Genomic DNA, 18,184 nt, shown 5'->3' on the forward strand with positions numbered 1-18,184 from the left:
TTTAAAGGATCGTCCCTTCAGTCTGAGATGGTGTCCTCTGGTTCTAGTTTTTCTGACAAGTGGAAACATCCTCTCCACGTCCACTCTATCCAGGCCTCGCAGTATCCTGTAAGTTTCAATAAGATACCCCCTCATCCTTTTATGACAAGCTCTTCATTCCAGGGATCATTCTAGTGAACCTCCTCTGGACCCTTTCCAAGGTCAGCACATCCTTCCTTAGATACAGGGCCCAAAACTGCTCACCATACTCCAAATGGGGTCTGACCAGAGCCTTATACAGCTTCAGAAGTACGTTCTCGCCCTCTCGACATGAATGCTAACATTGCATTTGCCTTCCTAACTGCCGACTGAACCTGCACCTTAACCTTAAGAGAATCGCGAACGAGGACTCCCAAGTCACTGTGAGCCATTCAGCCCATCGAGGCTCTCCTGCCGTTGAGCTAAATCGTCTATCTTTAGAGTGAGGGGTCCAAGGTGGTGCGACGTAATGGCAACTGATGGCTTCGAGCGGGGGGTGGGGGGGGGGGGGGGGCGAAGGTTTTACTTTCACAGTCGCTTTTGAAACCAATGATATTAAATCATATTCTACGTGATCTACATCTGAACTCCCATTTCAGGTCCTGAGGGGTTTTGACAGGACGGGTGAGGCGAGGGTGTTTCCTCTTGTCAGAGAATCTAGAACGAGGGAGTCTGTTTAAAATAAGGGATCGTCGGTATCTAACATCCAAACCCCCATCAATCAGTCACGAAAGGAGAATATCGAGGTGACTGAGGCAATGTTGGAAGCTCATTGTTTTGTGTTTGGAAGCAGAGTTTTATTAAATGCTTTTGATACTCGGGCGCTTTAGAAATTCAAATCTTTGCGTGAGAGGATACACCTAATTTTCACAAATAAATTGTGGTTGCCAGCAATAGGCTTGTAACTTGTGCCTTTTCTCTGTTTTCGATTCTCAAATACCACAAGGGACAAAATGTTCTGTTCAAAGGTAAGTTGGGGGTGGAGGGACTGGGAGCAGAGATTTTTATTATTCTTTTACGGGACCTCGCTGGCCGGGCCCGGCACTTATTGTCCATCCTTAATTGCCCCTTGAGACGGTGGTGGTGAGCCGCCATCTTGTAGGTGTTGTTAGGGAGGGTTTTGACCCAGCGACAGTGAGGGAACGGCCGATGTATTTCCGAGTCAGGGTGGCGAGTGACTCGGAGGGGAACTTAGTGGCGAGCCCCAAACTCTTCCAGGTGGCAGAGGCCTTGGGTTTGGCAAGTGCTGTTGAACATGCTGCCCCCTAGATAACTACAAGTCTTTCGGAGGAGCTGGCTTATTGGATTGTGGCAGGTACAAAGAAAGGTGGGGTGACATCTTCCAGGAGGGTGAATGGGAGCCCATGTGTGCTGTCTGGAAAAACAGAGAACACAGAGACTTGGGGTTCAGACACACCAAGTATTGTGTGTGTTTGATGGGCCTGGAGGACTGAGGGGACACATTTTACTCTTGGATGCCTCAGTGGCATTTGATTCAAAGTTAAAATTCACAGCGAGTCTGAAACGGGACGAGGAAGATTTTTAAAAAAAAACTTGCCAATCCAATTCTACGCTACAAGAATCCGCGAAAAGTGTTCCTTTTGGGCATGTGTCCGGTGGCTCTATGGTTAGAGAGTTTGGATAAGATCCCAAAGGTGCTGGGTTCAAGTCCCAGGTAGGGCCTTAGACGTTAGCCTAAGGTAGGATAGGATAGATTAATTAATTTAATGGTGGGGTGAGGGGAACTTAGTGCTGAGTAAGATCAAGTGTAAACTCAATGATATCTATGAGAGCACCACCGGAGGCTGCCCGTTTTGCTGAAGGCCAGAGCAAAATTCTCTCCAAAAAACAAGAATAGGAACTGTGTTCCCACCCTGGGATTCGAACCCAGTCTGATCATGCCTACGAGGAGCCAGCACTCTATCATTCTGCTACCAAAGCTTTCACATTCAAAGCCTTTCGGAACTTAACCTTATCTTTTCGAGCAGCCCCGCGGTGTTTTCACAAGATAAATATACCCGGAGAGACTCACACTCCTGCAGGAGGCTGTGGTCAAATGGTAGACCACTTGTGGGCTGTTTGAAAGGAGTCATCCTCCTGGAGGTGATGGTTCAAATCTTGCTTTGGCCCACTACATGTGTTTTTTTTTCAATGATCATCATTGCAAATTAATTTAAATAGAATTTCAATTAAGTTGGTCGTTAAAAGAACTGCAATTAGCTCCTCAAAAATTCCACTCTTCGATCTCTTTGTGAATTGACATTCGCGAGGGACTGAAACATTTATTTTTCATCTAAGTTATTGGGATTGTCCATGGCTGGAGATTGAGATTGCTATCTCTCTCTCTCTCTCCTGTGCCATGGCTCATTGTACTATTGCTTAGGGTGGGGAATCTCTCATTAGCTCCAAGCCATTGCCCAGTGCATTCTCCTTCATTTCCACACAGACGATCTGAGGCCATTCTGCCCCTTGTTTTGCCGAGTCACAGTCATTTCCGCCACAGGTAGGTCCATCATTCCATTCCGGGCGGCTGCAAAGCAAGGCAGTTCCACTCTCACCGCCTCCTCCACTCTATCCCCAGAGTTTACTTCCCTCAATTGTCCATCCAATTTCCCTTTGAAATCACCTGCTTCCGCCATTCTCGTGGGAAGCGAGTTCCTCCTCATTGCCACTCGCCCTGGCTAAAACGTTCTCCCTCACATCTCCCCGCTTCTGTCTCTCACCCTAAACTCTGTGTCTCTCTTCCTCACCCCCCTCCCCTTACCAATAACTATGGGGAACAGCTTCTCCTTGTCGACCTTATCTAAACCCGTCACCATCTTGTCCTCCTTTGCTGCGAAGGGACCAACCCCAGCTTCTCCAACCTCGCCTTGGAGCTAAAATCCCCCTCATCCCCAGAACCATTCTGGTAAATCTCCCTCCGCACCATCGCCAGGACCCTCTCACATCCCCCCGGTCCGCAGCCTCTCAAGTACCCTCACACCCTAAAAAGTGTGATGACCAGAATTTGGGCACAATACTCCAGTTGCGGCCTAATCAGAGCTTTGTAAAAGGGTCAGCCTAACTTTGGCACTCAGTGCCTCTCTTTCTGAAGCCCAAGATCCCATATCCTTTGCTCGTCACTCTCTCAATGTCAGGAAGCACATGTACCCCTCAGTCCCTGGGCACCCCTCAGAGCAGTAAGGGCCAACCTCTGTTTGCCCAAGGACCTGGCTGTACCTCAATGCTAACTTCTTCTGAATCATACACAAGGACACAGAGAGATTCCCTCCTTAGTGAAGCCCTCTGCAGTCTCCATTTAAATAATATTCTGTTTTTCCATTCTTCCTGTCAAAGTGGAGAACCATACATTTTCCCACGTTGCAATCCACCTGCCAAATGTTTGCCAACTCACTTCATCCAAATCCCCTTTGCAGTTTGTCTCCTCCTCACAACTTGCGTGCTGAAGTATCTTTGCTTTGTCAGTAAATCTGGCTGCACTAGACGTCACCTACATCAAATGCATTCGTATCAATGGTAAATAACTTGCGCAGTCAGCTTTTTCTGTGACACCCGATTGAATGCCTTTAGGAATCCAAATATACTACATCTACTGGTTCCCCTGTATCCATCCTGCTTGTTACATCCTCAAAAGACTCGAATAAATTTGTCGAGCACCATTTCTGTTTCACCAAACCAGGCTGACTCTACCCGATTGTCTGACGGGTTTTTCAACATTCTGCTACTGCCTCTGCAAACACTCTATTCTCCATCGTGAGGGTATCCTCCCCCATGTAACCGTGGGGAGAATACTACGGGGAAATCTCACAATCCATCACAATTACAAGACACCAGACCAAAAGGCTTGTAACCAAATGTGATTTATTCTAGCCAGCTTCCTCCGGGAGCCGTCCAACCTGCTTCACACCACGTGACACTGAGAAGTGGCTGAAGACACACCGATAATACTCGAGATTGTGAACTGTTCCATATTCGCTTTGACAAGACGAGATCACTTCATCAAACTGGAATGAAAAACAGTCCTTGTTTTTTTTTTTTGATGCCTGTCGACTGGGTCGCTGAGAGTAGGTTTTCAACAGAGGTATAACCCTCGAGGAACCTGAACTGACAGCTGTTTGCAAGTGTCCTTCCTCACCCGTCTTCACCCTGACAAAGTGGAGCAAACTGAGGACAAGAAGTGATGATCCTTCACATCTGCTGAGGTAGCAGAATCTCGTCTCCTCCTGGTTACAATGAAATGTTAGTCTACGCAGTTTTTAAAAAAAACACAAAGCATGCAAGTACACGTCTTAAAAATGGGGAGGGGGGGGTTCGATACAAAATGAAGACACGTCAAAACATGCATCGTAGTGTTTCTGGCAGCACGGCCGCCCTCTGAGTCAGTTTAAATGTTCCAAAGGTCGTGTGCCTCGGATTCTTCACCGCCCCTCTCGCCAAATAAAATGCTAAAATACACAAGACTATGGCTAACTGCCCCATTTGGTTCTGGGAAGGGGCTCGGGATAGCCCATACCAGCTGCACCACTCCCTCCTTGCAATCAGTCATGTACCATCCCTCAGCCCAGCACTTTTGCCACCTTGGTTCGATGCTCTCCCGCTACCAGGTGTAGGTTGTCTGAGCCTCGGCAGATTTCCTCCCGCGGTGCCGACGTTTATATTCCTCAGCGAGAGGGAGAGAGAGAGAGAGAGAGAGAGAAGAAAAAAGTACTTGGACAAATCGATGCCCTTTGAGGCCAGAAACACAGCCGAAGGTGTGTCCCTTCACATGCCCATACTGGCAGTGTAACGGCTCGTCCCGTGGAGAGATCATGATCGGCTCCGGTCTTTATGGTTCCCCACGATCATCTTACTGTAGAGTTTCTGTTGCTCCTCTTTGTAGGTGTCCTTCACCTTCTGCCTCTTCAGACCGCCGTCCCTGCAAGGCACAGACACAGCAGATTAGAGCAGGACACTGTGCACGCTCTCACCGGGAGAGTCCGACAGTCCCCGGGGATAAAACACATCATACGCAGCTCGTACCTGGATACCGACAGGAGAACCGGGCGCTAATCCAACCATGATTCACCTCCACCCCCAAACTCGCTTCTTACCCGCACACTGCTCCTGCTTCAGAACACAGCTTGGCGACATTAAAAAGGAAACCAGAGCAAGGCCAGCAACTCCCACTCAAGAGGTCTGACCTGCCCCGGCTCAGTTCTCCTTGCTGCGAGCAACCACTTTTATGGAGGCCAGTGACCGACAAACGGTTCTGTCCAGTTACTGAGGGTGAGGATTCTGGCCTCTGCTGACACAGATTCTTCCGCAGTTAGGCGGAGAACTTCTTTCTTGCTCACGCACTACCTCTGCCACACAAGATCCGGAACCATCAAACCCCAGTACATTTCATTCATCTCCCAGACAATGCCCATAATCTTCTTTATGCGATGAATATAGGAATTTCGGACATATTGTACTATTTGGTGCAGCAAGGGTTAGTGTGTGTATGACAGCTGCGGTCACGTCTTTACAAATCCTGGTTTGTACGGCAGCGAGACTTTTTCGGAGCCAGGGGTGCAATTAAAGCATCGTAAAAGTTTGGGCTGATGGATTTTTGTTTGGATTTAGAGGCTTCCCTGTGGAGTAGTTAACTGGAGGCATTGTGTTCGGTTAGTACGATGATGTAACTATTGGGTGGAGCTGGAGTACCAGGCATTCTAGCAGAGCAGCAGAGACTGTTCAGCGGGTTCCTGGACATCAAACCATGAAGACAGTTTCTGAAGACCTTAGCTCGAGATCCTGCATTGTTCTGAAAGGATTCAGGTCTATCTCTTAAAACCGTCTCAAAGAACATCTCTTCAGCAAGTATGCCTGGGTCTTTTAACTGTATTTAAAGTGTATTGAGAGCTGAGATGGTTGTGTTGTTTGAATGGAAGTAAAGATTGCAGTTAAGGGTTACTGTGTCACCATTGATTAGCATTGTCCAAGGGGTAATTGTCAGGTACTTTCTTGTGTGATATTAAAGATATTTTAATACTGTGTTAGTAATAAAGTTTGTTTTAATATACATTACCCCTAATTCTTTGTGCAATCACTGCTGGAGCGAGGTATCCTTCCCTCAGTCTTACTAAATGAAAATTAAATATTATAGCCACTGCTGGGGTCTGATCCAGGATCGTAATCCCTTCTTTCAGTTACAGGCCTCCAAACAAGGTTGCTAAAAGATGCCTGTTACAGGGGGCAGGCAATGTTAAAGCCGCGAGGAGCTGCCAGGCTGCTGGCCTGCTTCTTGCACAGCCTCTGAAATTCAATGTCACGCACGCTTGGGTCACTCAGCATAATCCCCTTTGGAGACAATTGATGAATGTGGAGGCAGGTCACCGGTGTGGTGTCTCCTTGAGGGGTGGATAACAGGACCGGATGATCCCGGAAGAAAGGCACTTACCACAGTAAATCGACAAGGCCCCCTTGCCGAGCGATTGCAGCTTTCACACGGTTCGCAAACTGCACCGCATCTTCGTCCTCCTGTACGACACAAAGAAAGTTCTTCAGTCGGAGCTGTTCTACCAAGCCACTCACCAAGTTACTCTGCAATCATCGCCTCATCTATCAACATCTGCGGGATCTTGCTGCGTGCAAATTGACTGCTGTGTTTCCTCCATTACAACAGTGATGACGCTTTGCGTGTACTTCACTGGGTGCAGAGCACAGCTTGAGGGGGGTAAAATGAAATGAAAATCGCTTATTGTCACAGGTAGGCTTCAAATCATGTTAGTGTGAAAAGCCCCTAGTTGCTACATTCCGGCGTCTGTTCAGGGAGGCTGAACGGGAATCGAGCCGTGCTGCTGGCCTGCTTTAGTCTGCTCTCAAAGCCAGCGATTTAGCCCTGTGCTAAACAGCCCCCAAGGCAGTGCGTGCGATATATAAATCTCAAAGACCGTCACAAATGGGTTAGGCTGGGCAGAATGAAGCTAAGGGACTTATTAAAGTCTATTCTCCTCCTTTGCAGCTTGACCCTCCCACCTGCGCTGAACTCTACGGACTTTTCCCGTTCCTCTTGCGCCCCATGTCGCGCTCAAAAGTCGAGCGGAATAGGGAACATGCTGACGGAGGAAGAGGCTTGACCGAGCTTACCTCCCGTGTCACTGGCGGCAGATACCACACGCTGCAGACGATGGCCCAGCTCGTCATCATCCTCAGGAGGTAGTTGACCATCCCATACTTGCTGCTGTTCCAAAAGGCCTCTCCAAACCTCGGATCGTACTGGACAACACAGGGGCCAAAGTAACAGCGTCACAGACTGGACACAAATCAGTTGAACCGGTCACCCTTTCAAGCCGCAGAATAAAACGTCCTCAAGTCTAAAACAGGAGCTGGGGATAGGCCTGGATGGCAGGCCGATAAGGTGCAGAAACGTTAACTCTCTGGGTGCCAATTGGGCCAGGGAGCTTTAGAGGAAGAATCCTGCCATCTAGTGGGTGCAATAAATAACTGCACGCATCTCACCTTTGCTCCTGGCTTGTCGAAGCTCAAGAAGCAGACCTGAGCGAAATGGACCAATCTTTTCAAATTCTTTTCAAAGCCCTCTATCTCTGTCTGCTTCAAATGTTTAGATGCACTTCCCTTCCAAGATCCTCACCATTCCCTGTGACAAAGTGTTCTGTGCCCCAGCGATCCTGAGGAGATTCGACCTGACTCCCCTCATATTCACCGACGGTTTAATTCCCCCATCACGGACGCCTGCCCATATTCGCAGAGACCACAAGCGACAGATTGTGGCGCAATACAACTCTGCCGCTGGTGGCCCACAGCGCCTGGTGGATGCCCAGTTTTGAGCTCCCACATCTGTTCTGGGTCCACCACCATTGAGCGCAGGGGTAGCGTCAGAGTGTGAGAATGAGACGCCATCTCCAGAGGGACCGTGCCTCCTGAGGTGACTGTTTGTGGGTCAGAGTGAGAACAAGGGCAAGTAGGTTTTGTCCCTTGTGTTGTTAGTTCTCCACCCCACTTGCTGCAGGCCCAGTTTGGAATAGATGTCCGTCGGCATTCAGCCGACTCAGTGCCGATACTGAGCCAGGGAGCTGGATGGATGGCAGTCTCGTGCCCCAATATCGTTCCTCATTACCCCTGCACTCCATTGAGAAAAGATTGAGGTTTTTTTTTATACGGCGTTACCGACCTGCACTCCCAATTTCAGGGAACTATGTACAAATGCAGAAATTTGCCTTACCTTGATGGCGACTGGGTACACAGTAGCTCCAATTTCAAAGCTTCCCTTCTTAAACATCATCACGGAGGTGTTATTGATACACGTTCCTGTCGAGAGAGAGGCACAGTCAGGCACCAGATGAGCGAAACGACCTTCACTGCCCCTCACTGCTTTTGTTAACGTAGTGATGTTGCCCAGTGAAGGTTTCCGCTTCTTCACTTACCCCGGGGAACATCCGCTGCTTAAAGCTACATTTCTTATCTCAGCGGGCTACCTCTGAACGGAGGGTCCTAACGTTACATTAGAAACCGGGACAGTTGGGGGCGGGCGGAAAGGGGGAACGATGCACCAACCCTCTCCCGGGTTCTGTTCTTGGAAAACAATCTCTAACTTAGCCTCTTGCTGCTCTGTATGATTTTATAAGACTGTCGGCCATTGTGTCTGTCCTCGTCCCACTTCTGCTCTTTCCCTGGGGGGGGGGCTGTGCAAACCGTTTTAAGTTTCGATTGAAACCTCTTTTTGAAAGTTCCTGAATCTTTATCCCTCACTCTTTCAGGCAGTGCATTCCAAGTCAGAACAGTCGCTGACTGAGCTGCAAAAACCTTGCTTCTTTTGCAAACGATCTTAAAGCTATGACGTCTGGCGGTGCGTTTCCAGGGAAAACGGTTTCTCCCTGTCCACTCTATCAGTACCTTACGGCGGAGGCCTCGACGCAATCACTCTTTCAGGGTCTCTGCTCCAAGGAGAGGGATCGCAGCTTTGCCAACCTCTCCTCGGAACCCTCCGGCTCCGCATGGAATGGAGGGCAGCACTCCCAGAGGAACTGATGATCCCAGTGAACTTCCTCGCGTTTGGAGTGACTCATGCCTCTTCCTCTCATCACTACCCTTCCTCCATTTGTATCTCAACCTTCCCTCCCTCCCTCCCCCCTCCAGTCCTGTGTTACCCTTGCAGCTCCGACCGTGGCCCCAGCTGGGTGCAAAGTTCAAGCCCTCCCGCTGATAAGTCACTCAGCCGCACATTCATTTTCCTGAGCTGTCTGTCGGACGGGGAACGCTAACAGGTTAGAAAGGAAGAACTGGAAAGTGCGCGGATCATTCGCAGAATGAAACGATCAAAGAATTTGAGAAGAGATAGTGGCGTCGTCTGTGGATGAGTAAATAAAAGTCAGGGTCGAGATAGGGCTGTGAGGGGATAGAACTGCCTCTGCGCCGGGAACTCAATGCAGTTCTCTGCTCACAGCAGACTGCTTTCAGTAGGTACAAAGCTAAACGCAAGAGATGTGGGATGGAGGAAAGATACTTCTTTATGGGGAGAGTTGAGAATTCAGTTCCACAGTAATTATAATAATCTTTATTGTCACAAGTTGGCTTACATTAACACTGCAATGAAGTTACTGTGAAAATCCCCTAGTCACCACACTCCGGCACCTGTTCGGGTACACAGAGGAAGAATTCAGAATGTCCAATTCACCTATCAGCACGTCTTTCGAGAGTTGTGGGAGGAAACCCACTCTCCTCCTCACAGGTTACAATGCTTCCAGGTTTTTGGAATGAGTCAGGGTCTTCATTCCTCGGAGCTACCAGGGTCCGTTAGACCCAGCGCTGCTCCAAGCTGAACTGCTCTTACCATTGAACGGGAGTGAAATCTAGGGCCTCCCGATCTCGGTAGCTCAAGCTGCGGGGGTTCCTCACCCCACTGAGGAGCCCAACTATCCAAGCACGTGTTCTCTTTGCAGATTGAGGCCCGTACCGTGTCAGCTGATACCTGGAGGACGGCAGAGACCATTCAATGCCCAGACACTTACCCTCGGGGAAGATCAGAATGGGAAGCTTCGCCTGGTCTCTGACATGTTCACTCAGTCTATAAAAGATCAACAGGAGCCGGGTTAACCAAGTCAAACAACCCACGGACAGATGTAGACATCCTCTTTGCTTTCTGAGGTGCCCTTTCAGCATTTATCCCATATCTTGGGATATGGCTGTCGCTGGCTAGACCAGCATTTATTACCCATCCCTAATTGCCCCTTGAGGTGGGGGTGAGCCGCCGCCTTGAGCCGCTGCAGTCCGTGTGGTGTAGGCACACCCACAGTGCTGTTAGGGAGGGAGTGCCAGCATTTTGACCCAGCGACAGTGAAGGAATGGCCGATATATTTCCAAGTCGGGACGGTGAGTGACTTGGAGGGGAACCTCCAGGTGGTGGGGTTCCCAGGTATCTGCTGCTCTTGTCCTTCTAGATGGTGGAGGATCGTGGGTTTGGAAGGTGCTGCCTAAGGAGCCTTGGTGAGTTGCTGCAGATGGTACAGACGGCTGCCACTATGCGCTGTCGATACAGGGATGTTTAAGATGGTGGCCGGCGCGCCAATCGAGCACATTGCTCAGTCTTTGATAGTGTCGAGCTTGGAGGCTCTTGTCAGAGTTGCAGCCACCCAGATAGTGACTCATCAGATCTTAAAGGCATTCAAAAGAAAGCAAACTTTGTTGTCTGCCTCTTCACCCCCCCCCCCCCCCCCCCATTACTGCCGATTCTGTACTGCGCCAATAATTGTTTCCCGACAACCTGCTGATAAGGCAGCAATGGAGAGGACCAGAGGATTACCAAACCCTTTTATCTCACCTTCTTGCAACCAGAATGCGGTCCTTGACCTCTGATCTCTCGAACCAGATATGAGGACAAGCCTTGACCATGGCCCTCTGAATGACTCCCATCAGTCCGCCATGAATCTGACCTACCTATGGAAAAATGCAAACACACACGGTTAGACCCGTTCTTGATACATCAGTTGGCAGTCTAGTCGAGTAACCAGGGGGCAGCTTTTCCCTCTCATCCCCCAACCCGCCACAGTCTGAGTAACGGTGAACAGACGGCATTGATACCTCCTCCATTCTTGACTGCTTTGTAAAACTGGGACAGGGACAAAGGTGCACGACAAACAGGACGGCAATCAGAGCTTGGTCGCTCAAAGAGAGTGTGAACAATTATATTTATTCCGTGGCCCACAACGTCCTGAGGCCTTTCATGGAATTCCTTGGTTTGAGGGAAGGAAAAGCAGCAGCTTTGAACATCCCAAAAATTATAAACAGCTTCCAAAGGCAGCCGGGACAGGAAAGGGATTAAGAAAAGTGCTGATAGAGCGGGGTCCATTCACCGAAAATGCACCAAACCTTTTTCTTTGGCCCAATGTTTAGAATGTGCTCTTGCGCGCGAGATTGCAGCTCTGGATTCTGCGCTTAATCGATCTTAATCCCTCCTATTTTCAAATCAAAGTACATTACGGCGAATAGCTGTTGTGCCGTTTAAGGGAACAACGACTAAAGTTTCCCTTTCTGAGCATGATTCAACCACTGGTCAAATACTGTGGCTAAAGGACAACCTGCAAATTGACCTGGTCCGCACCCCTCATTGCCACCTCGATGTCAATGTCACATTCAGTGGGCAGAATTGTGACGTGATTCACTTTGGAAAGACGGATATGGAAGGATAGTTAAAGTGGCAGGGATCGGAACCAGTGTATGAGCTCAGAAACATTGCTCTCCACAGACACTAATCCTTAAAGGTGACAGGGTTACGGGGAGTTACAACTCGAGAAGTGAAATGTATAAAGGCTAATAGATCGAGCTGAAACTTTAGTCCAGGGTGTACTAGCTAGATGGATAAAGAACTAGCTGGGCAACAGGAGACAGAGAGTAGTAGTGGAAGGGAGTTCCTCAAAATGGAGAACCGTGACCAGTGGTGTTCCACAGGGATCCGTGCTGGTTGTTTGCTTGTGATATACATAAATGATCTGGAGGAAAATGTAGATGTCGATGCAAGTTTGCAGATTACACTAAGATTGATGGAGTAGCAGATAGTGAAGGGGACTGTCAGGGAATACAGCAGAATATAGATAGATTGGAGAGTTGGGCAGAGAAATGGCAGATGGAATTCAATCCGGGCAAATGCGAGGTGATGCATTTTGGAAGATCCAATTCAAGAGCGAACTATACGGTAAATGAAAAAGCCCTGGGGAAAATTGATGTACAGAGAGATCTGGGTGTTCAGGTCCATTGCACCCTGAAGGTGGCTGTGCAGGTCGATAAGAGTGGTCAAGAAGGCATACAGCATGCTTGCCTTCATCGGACGGGGTATTGAGTACAAGAGTTGGCAGGTCATGTTACAGTTGTATAGGACTTTGGTTCGGCCACATTTGGAATACTGCGTGCAGTTCTGGTCTTCACATTACCAAAAGGATGTGGATGCTTTGGAGAGGGTGCAGAGGAGTTTCACCAGGATGTTGCCTGGTATGGAGGGTGCTAGCTATGAAGAGGTTGAGTAGATTAGGATTATTTTCATTAGAAAGAGGGAGGTTGAGGGGGGACCTCATCGAGGTCTACAAAATCATGAGAGGTATGGACAGGGTGGATAGCAACAAGCTTTTTCCCCAGAGTGGGGGACTCAATTACTAGGGGTCACGAGTTCAAGGTGAGACGGGAAAAGTTTAAGGGAGATATGCGTGGAAAGTTCTTTACGCAGAGGGTGGTGGGTGCCTGGAACTCATTGCCGGCGGAGGTGGTAGAGGCGGACACGATAGCGTAATTTAAGATATATCTGGACAGATACATGAATGGGCAGGGAGCAGAGGGATACAGATCCTTAGAAAATAGGCAACAGTTTTAGATAGAGGATCTGGATCGGTGCCGAAGGAGGGCTGAAGGGCCTGTTCCTGTGCTGTAATTTTCTTTGTTCTTCTTTACAAATCGCTAGTTAGGCCTCAGCTGGAGTACAGTGGTTAGCACAGCTCCAGGGTCCCGGGTTCGATTCCCGGCTTGGGCCACTGTCTGTGCGGAGTCTGCACGTTCTCCCCGTGTCTGCGTGGGTTTCCTCCGGGTGCTCCGGTTTCCTCCCACAAGTCCAGAGATGTGACGGTTAGGTGGATTGGCCATGATCGATTACCTCCGAGTGTCCAAATAAAGGGTTGGATGGGGTTACGGGGATAGGGTGGAGGTGTGGGCTTAAGTAGGGAGCTCTTTCCAAGGGCCAGTGCAGACTCGATGGGCCAAATGGCCTCCTTCTGCACTGTGGATTCTGTAAATTTTGGGCCCCACACTTCAGCGGAACTTCAAGCGAGAGGGAGAGAGGGTGCAGAGGAGGACGTTCCCAGGGATGGGAGGGACTTCAGTTCTGAGGAGAGGTTGGGAAATTAGGAATGTTCTCCTTGGGACAGAGCAGGTTAAGAGGCGGCTAAATAGAGGTTTCTCAAAACGATGAGAGGTTTCGACAAGTCGATATTGGGAAAAATCATTCCCTCTGGGTGGTGAGTCCTTGGACTTATCCCAATGGTTTTAAATTGAAAGGAGATGTGGAGAAATCGTGTCACACACACAGCTATTGGGATCTGGGCCTGATGGAAGCCAATTCTGAAAGCCCCAATGGTGGGTGAAGACCATATCTCAATGTGAACAAGGCCTCACTGGGTGACATATTGGAGGAGACAGAACGGGTAGCTTCAAACGTTGAGACGAAGATTAAGGACGTGACATTCACCCACCCCAGAGACATCACCTCATGAAGCGCGGTTTTCCTTCGCTGGTCGGGAGCCCGTGCCGAGGTTTAGGAAGCACTCACCATAGCGTAGAAGCCGTCACTTGCCAGGATGATCACGTCAATCGGGGAGGTGTGGTTTGCGACACATATGCCTCCATTTTTCGGCCTGTTTTCACTGTCAGGGAAAGGAATGTAAGAAATTATCACAATGTACGCTAATTGCTGTAGAGTCCAGACTTTTTGCAATGAGAACGCCTCTTATTCTTCCAAACTCCAGAAAATATAAATCCAATATTCTCAGTCGCTCATCACAGACCAATTCTCTCTACCCAGGGACCAGCTTCGCTGTATCGCCTCCAATGCAAGTACACCCTTCCTTAAATGTGGAGACTAAAGCTGCACACAGTATTCCAGATGTGGTCTCACCAAAACCGTGTGTGACTGGAGTAAAACTTCTTTAATCTTGTCCCCCAATCACATTACAATGAAGGCCAACGTGACCCTAGCCTTCCTAATTGCTTGCTGTACCGACTAACTTTCTGCATTCCCTGAACTAGCACACCCAATCTCTCTGCGCATCAACTATTCCAACTTCCTCACCCTTCCAAAAATATTCGGTTTTTTTATTCTGACAACCAGAATTCATTACTGAGTAACTTACTACGCCAACTACACTAACTCATATAAACCTACTACTCTAAATACTTACTGCTCTTACTCTCAGTAAATTACTACTTTAACGACTCTAATTCGTACAAACTTACTGGGGTTCGAGAGACGGTGAGTGAGTGAGGGGAGGGGGAGACGGTGAGTGAGTGAGGGGAGGGAGAGACGGTGAGTGAGTGAGGGGAGGGAGAATGGTGAGTGAGTGAGGGGATGGGGAGAGTGAGTGAGTGAGGGGAGGGAGAGACGGTGAGTGAGTGAGGGGAGGGAGAGACGGTGAGTGAGTGAGGGGAGGGAGAGACGGTGAGTGAGTGAGGGGAGGGGGAGACGGTGAGTGAGTGAGGGGAGGGAGAGACGTTGAGTGAGGGGAGGGGGAGACAGTGAGGGGAGGGGGAGACAGTGAGTGAGTGAGAGAGTGAATAGGGGAGGGAGAGACGGTGAGTGAGTGAGGGGAGGGAGAGACGGTGAGTGAGTGAGGGGAGGGAGAGACGGTGAGTGAGTGAGGGGAGGGAGAGACGGTGAGTGAGTGAGGGGAGGGAGAGACGGTGAGTGAGTGAGGGGAGGGAGAGACGGTGAGTGAGTGAGGGGAGGGAGAGACGGTGAGTGAGTGAGGGGAGGGAGAGACGGTGAGTGAGTGAGGGGAGGGAGAGACGGTGAGTGAGTGAGGGGAGGGGGAGACGGTGAGTGAGTGAGGGGAGGGGGGAGGGTGAGTGAGTGAGGGGAGGGAGAGACGGTGAGTGAGTGAGGGGAGGGGGAGACGGTGAGTGAGTGAGAGAGTGAATGAGGGGAGGGAGAGACGGTGAGTGAGTGAGGGGAGGGAGAGACGGTGAGTGAGTGAGGGGAGGGAGAGACGGTGAGTGAGTGAGGGGAGGGAGAGACGGTGAGTGAGTGAGGGGAGGGAGAGACGGTGAGTGAGTGAGGGGAGGGAGAGACGGTGAGTGAGTGAGGGGAGGAGACGGTGAGTGAGTGAGGGGAAGGAGAGATGGTGAGTGAGTGAGGGGGAGCGGTGAGTGAGTGAGGGGATGGGTGAGGGTGAGTGAGTGAGGGGAGGGGGAGACGGTGAGTGAGTGAGAGAGTGAGTGAGGGGAGGGAGAGACGGTGAGTGAGTGAGGGGAGGGAGAGACGGTGAGTGAGTGAGGGAGGGAGAGACGGTGAGTGAGTGAGGGGAGGGAGAGACGGTGAGTGAGTGAGGGGAGGGGGAGACGGTGAGTGAGTGAGGGGAGGGGGGAGGGTGAGTGAGTGAGGGGAGGGAGAGACGCTGAGTGAGTGAGGGGAGGAGGAGACGGTGAGTGAGTGAGGGGAAGGAGAGATGGTGAGTGAGTGAGGGGAGGGGGAGACGGTGAGTGAGTGAGGGGATGGGGGAGGGTGAGTGAGTGAGGGGAGGGGGAGACGGTGAGTGAGTGACGGGAGAGGGAGACGGTGAGTGAGTAAGGGGAGGGAGAGATGGTGAGTGAGTGAGGGGAGAGGGAGACGGTGAGTGAGTGAGGGGAGGGTGAGTGAGTGAGGGGAGGGGGAGACGGTGAGTGAGTGAGGGGAGGGGGAGACGGTGAGTGAGTGAGGGGAGGGGAGACGGTGAGTGAGTGAGGGGAGGGGGAGACGGTGAGTGAGTGAGGGGAAGACGGTGAGTGAGTGAGGGGAGGGGGAGACGGTGAGTGAGTGGGGGAGGGGGAGACGGTGAGTGAGGGGAGGGGAGGGGGAGACGGTGAGTGAGGGGAGGGGGAATGAGTGAGGGGAGGGGGAGGGGGAGTGAGTGAGGGGACGGTGAGTGAGGGGAGGGGGAGACGGTGAGTGAGTGAGGGGGAGACGGTGGGTGAGTGAGGGGAGGGGGAGTGAGTGAGGGGAGGGGGAGACGGTGAGTGAGGGGAGGGGGAGACGGTGAGTGAGGGGAGGGGGAGACGGTGAGTGAGTGAGGGGAGGGGGAGACGGTGAGTGAGTGAGGGGAGAGGGAGACGGTGAGTGAGTGAGGGGAGGGGGAGACGGTGAGTGAGTATGGGAGGGGGAGACGGTGAGTGAGTGAGGGGAGGGGGAGACGGTGAGTGAGTGAGGGGAGGGGGAGTGAGTGAGGGGAGGGGGAGTGAGTGAGGGGAGGGAGAGACAGTGAGTGAGACTGAGTGAGGGGAGGGGGAGACGGGGAGGGGGAGACAGTGAGTGAGTGAGAGTGAGTGAGGGAGGGGGAAACGGTGAGTGAGTGAGGGGAGGGGGAGACGGTGAGTGAGTGAGAGTGAGTGAGGGGAGGGGGAGACGGTGAGTGAGTGAGGGGAGGGGGAGACGGTGAGTGAATGAGAGTGAGTGAGGGGAGGGGGAGACGGTGAGTGAGTGAGGGGAGGGGGAGACGGTGAGTGAGTGAGGGGATGGGGGAGGGTGAGTGAGGGGAGGGGAGACGGTGAGTGAGTGAGTGAGTGAGTGAGGGGAGGGGGAGTGAGTGAGGGGAGGGGGAGTGAGTGAGGGGAGGGGGAGACGGTGAGTGAGACTGAGTGAGGGGAGGGGGAGACAGTGAGTGAGTGAGGGGAGGGGGAGACGGTGAGTGAGTGAGGGGATGGGGAGGTGAGTGAGGGGAGGGGAGACGGTGAGTGAGTGAGTGAGGGGAGGGGGAGTGAGTGAGGGGGAGTGAGTGAGGGGAGGGGGAGACGGTGAGTGAATGAGAGTGAGTGAGGGGAGGGGGAGACGGTGAGTGAGTGAGGGGAGGGGGAGACGGTGAGTGAGTGAGTGAGGGGAGGGGGAGACGGTGAGTGAGTGAGGGGATGGGGGAGGGTGAGTGAGGGGAGGGGGAGACGGTGAGTGAGTGAGGGGATGGGGGAGGGTGAGTGAGGGGAGGGGGAGACGGTGAGTGAGTGAGGGGAGGGGGAGTGAGTGAGGGGAGGGGGAGACGGTGAGTGAGACTGAGTGAGGGGAGGGGGAGACAGTGAGTGAGTGAGGGAGGGGGAGACGGTGAGTGAGTGAGGGGATGGGGAGGGTGAGTGAGGGGAGGGGGAGACGGTGAGTGAGTGAGTGAGGGGAGGGGGAGTGAGTGAGGGGAGGGGGAGGGGGAGTGAGTGAGGGAAGGGGGAGACGGTGAGTGAGACTGAGTGAGGGGAGGGGGAGACAGTGAGTGAGTGAGGGGAGGGGGAGACGGTGAGTGAGTGAGACTGAGTGAGGGGAGGGGGAGACGGTGAGTGAGTGAGGGGAGGGGGAGACGATGAGTGAGTGAGGGGAGGGGGGAGACGGTGAGTGAGTGAAGGGAGGGGGAGACGGTGAGTGAGTGAAGGGAGGGGGAGACGGTGAGTAAGTGAGGGGAGGGGGAGACGGTGAGTGAGTGAGGGGAGGGGGAGACGGTGAGTGAGTGAAGGGAGGGGGAGACGGTGAGTGAGTGAGGGGAGGGGGAGACGGTGAGTGAGTGAGGGGAGGGGGAGACGGTGAGTGAGTGAGGGGAGGGGATGGGGGAGGGTGAGTGAGTGAGGGGTTCGGCAGAGAGAAAACTAAATGCAAAATAAAATGGGGGTCGTGCTATTTGGCTATCTACCCTAATTCACACACAAAACGCAAATCTCCTGCCAGAAGGTGCTTTAAACCGGGCTGATAACGGATATAAAACGTGTGACATTCCCTCCCATTTTTCGGGTTAAATATCCGATGACAAGTCCTGGGACAAAAGCAGCAGAGAGCTGAGTGCAGCATACACACCTGTCATGGTAGTGAATTATAGCCGTGAGTGCCCGAACACAAATCCTGTAGCACATCAAATGTACGTGCTTGCTGAGAAAGTCTTTCAACCTGGACAAAGGGAGGAGAAAGACTGCCAAGGTTTAGTGCAGGGAT

The 18,184-nt window shown here is 51.6% G+C and overlaps 1 protein-coding gene across 2 annotated transcripts in view; it reads right to left on the reverse strand.

The window, feature by feature from the left end:
• Positions 1–3,860: 3,860 nt before the first annotated feature.
• The window catches only part of gpat4 (glycerol-3-phosphate acyltransferase 4), a 36,286-nt gene continuing 21,962 nt past the window's right edge, over positions 3,861–18,184 (reverse strand). For both annotated transcript variants that reach the window (XM_038785715.1, XM_038785716.1), the window contains exons 5-12: positions 18,050–18,139; positions 13,808–13,901; positions 10,820–10,935; positions 10,011–10,066; positions 8,225–8,310; positions 7,129–7,257; positions 6,440–6,519; positions 3,861–4,933 (exon numbers count right to left, since the gene is read on the reverse strand). In XM_038785715.1, the coding sequence (XP_038641643.1) occupies positions 4,825–4,933; positions 6,440–6,519; positions 7,129–7,257; positions 8,225–8,310; positions 10,011–10,066; positions 10,820–10,935; positions 13,808–13,901; positions 18,050–18,139 (760 nt within the window). In that variant the 3' untranslated portion in view covers positions 3,861–4,824. The remainder of the gene's footprint in view (positions 4,934–6,439; positions 6,520–7,128; positions 7,258–8,224; positions 8,311–10,010; positions 10,067–10,819; positions 10,936–13,807; positions 13,902–18,049; positions 18,140–18,184) is intronic.

Source organism: Scyliorhinus canicula, chromosome 26 (genome assembly GCF_902713615.1).
Source record: "Scyliorhinus canicula chromosome 26, sScyCan1.1, whole genome shotgun sequence".
NCBI classification, from domain to species: Eukaryota; Metazoa; Chordata; class Chondrichthyes; order Carcharhiniformes; family Scyliorhinidae; genus Scyliorhinus; species Scyliorhinus canicula.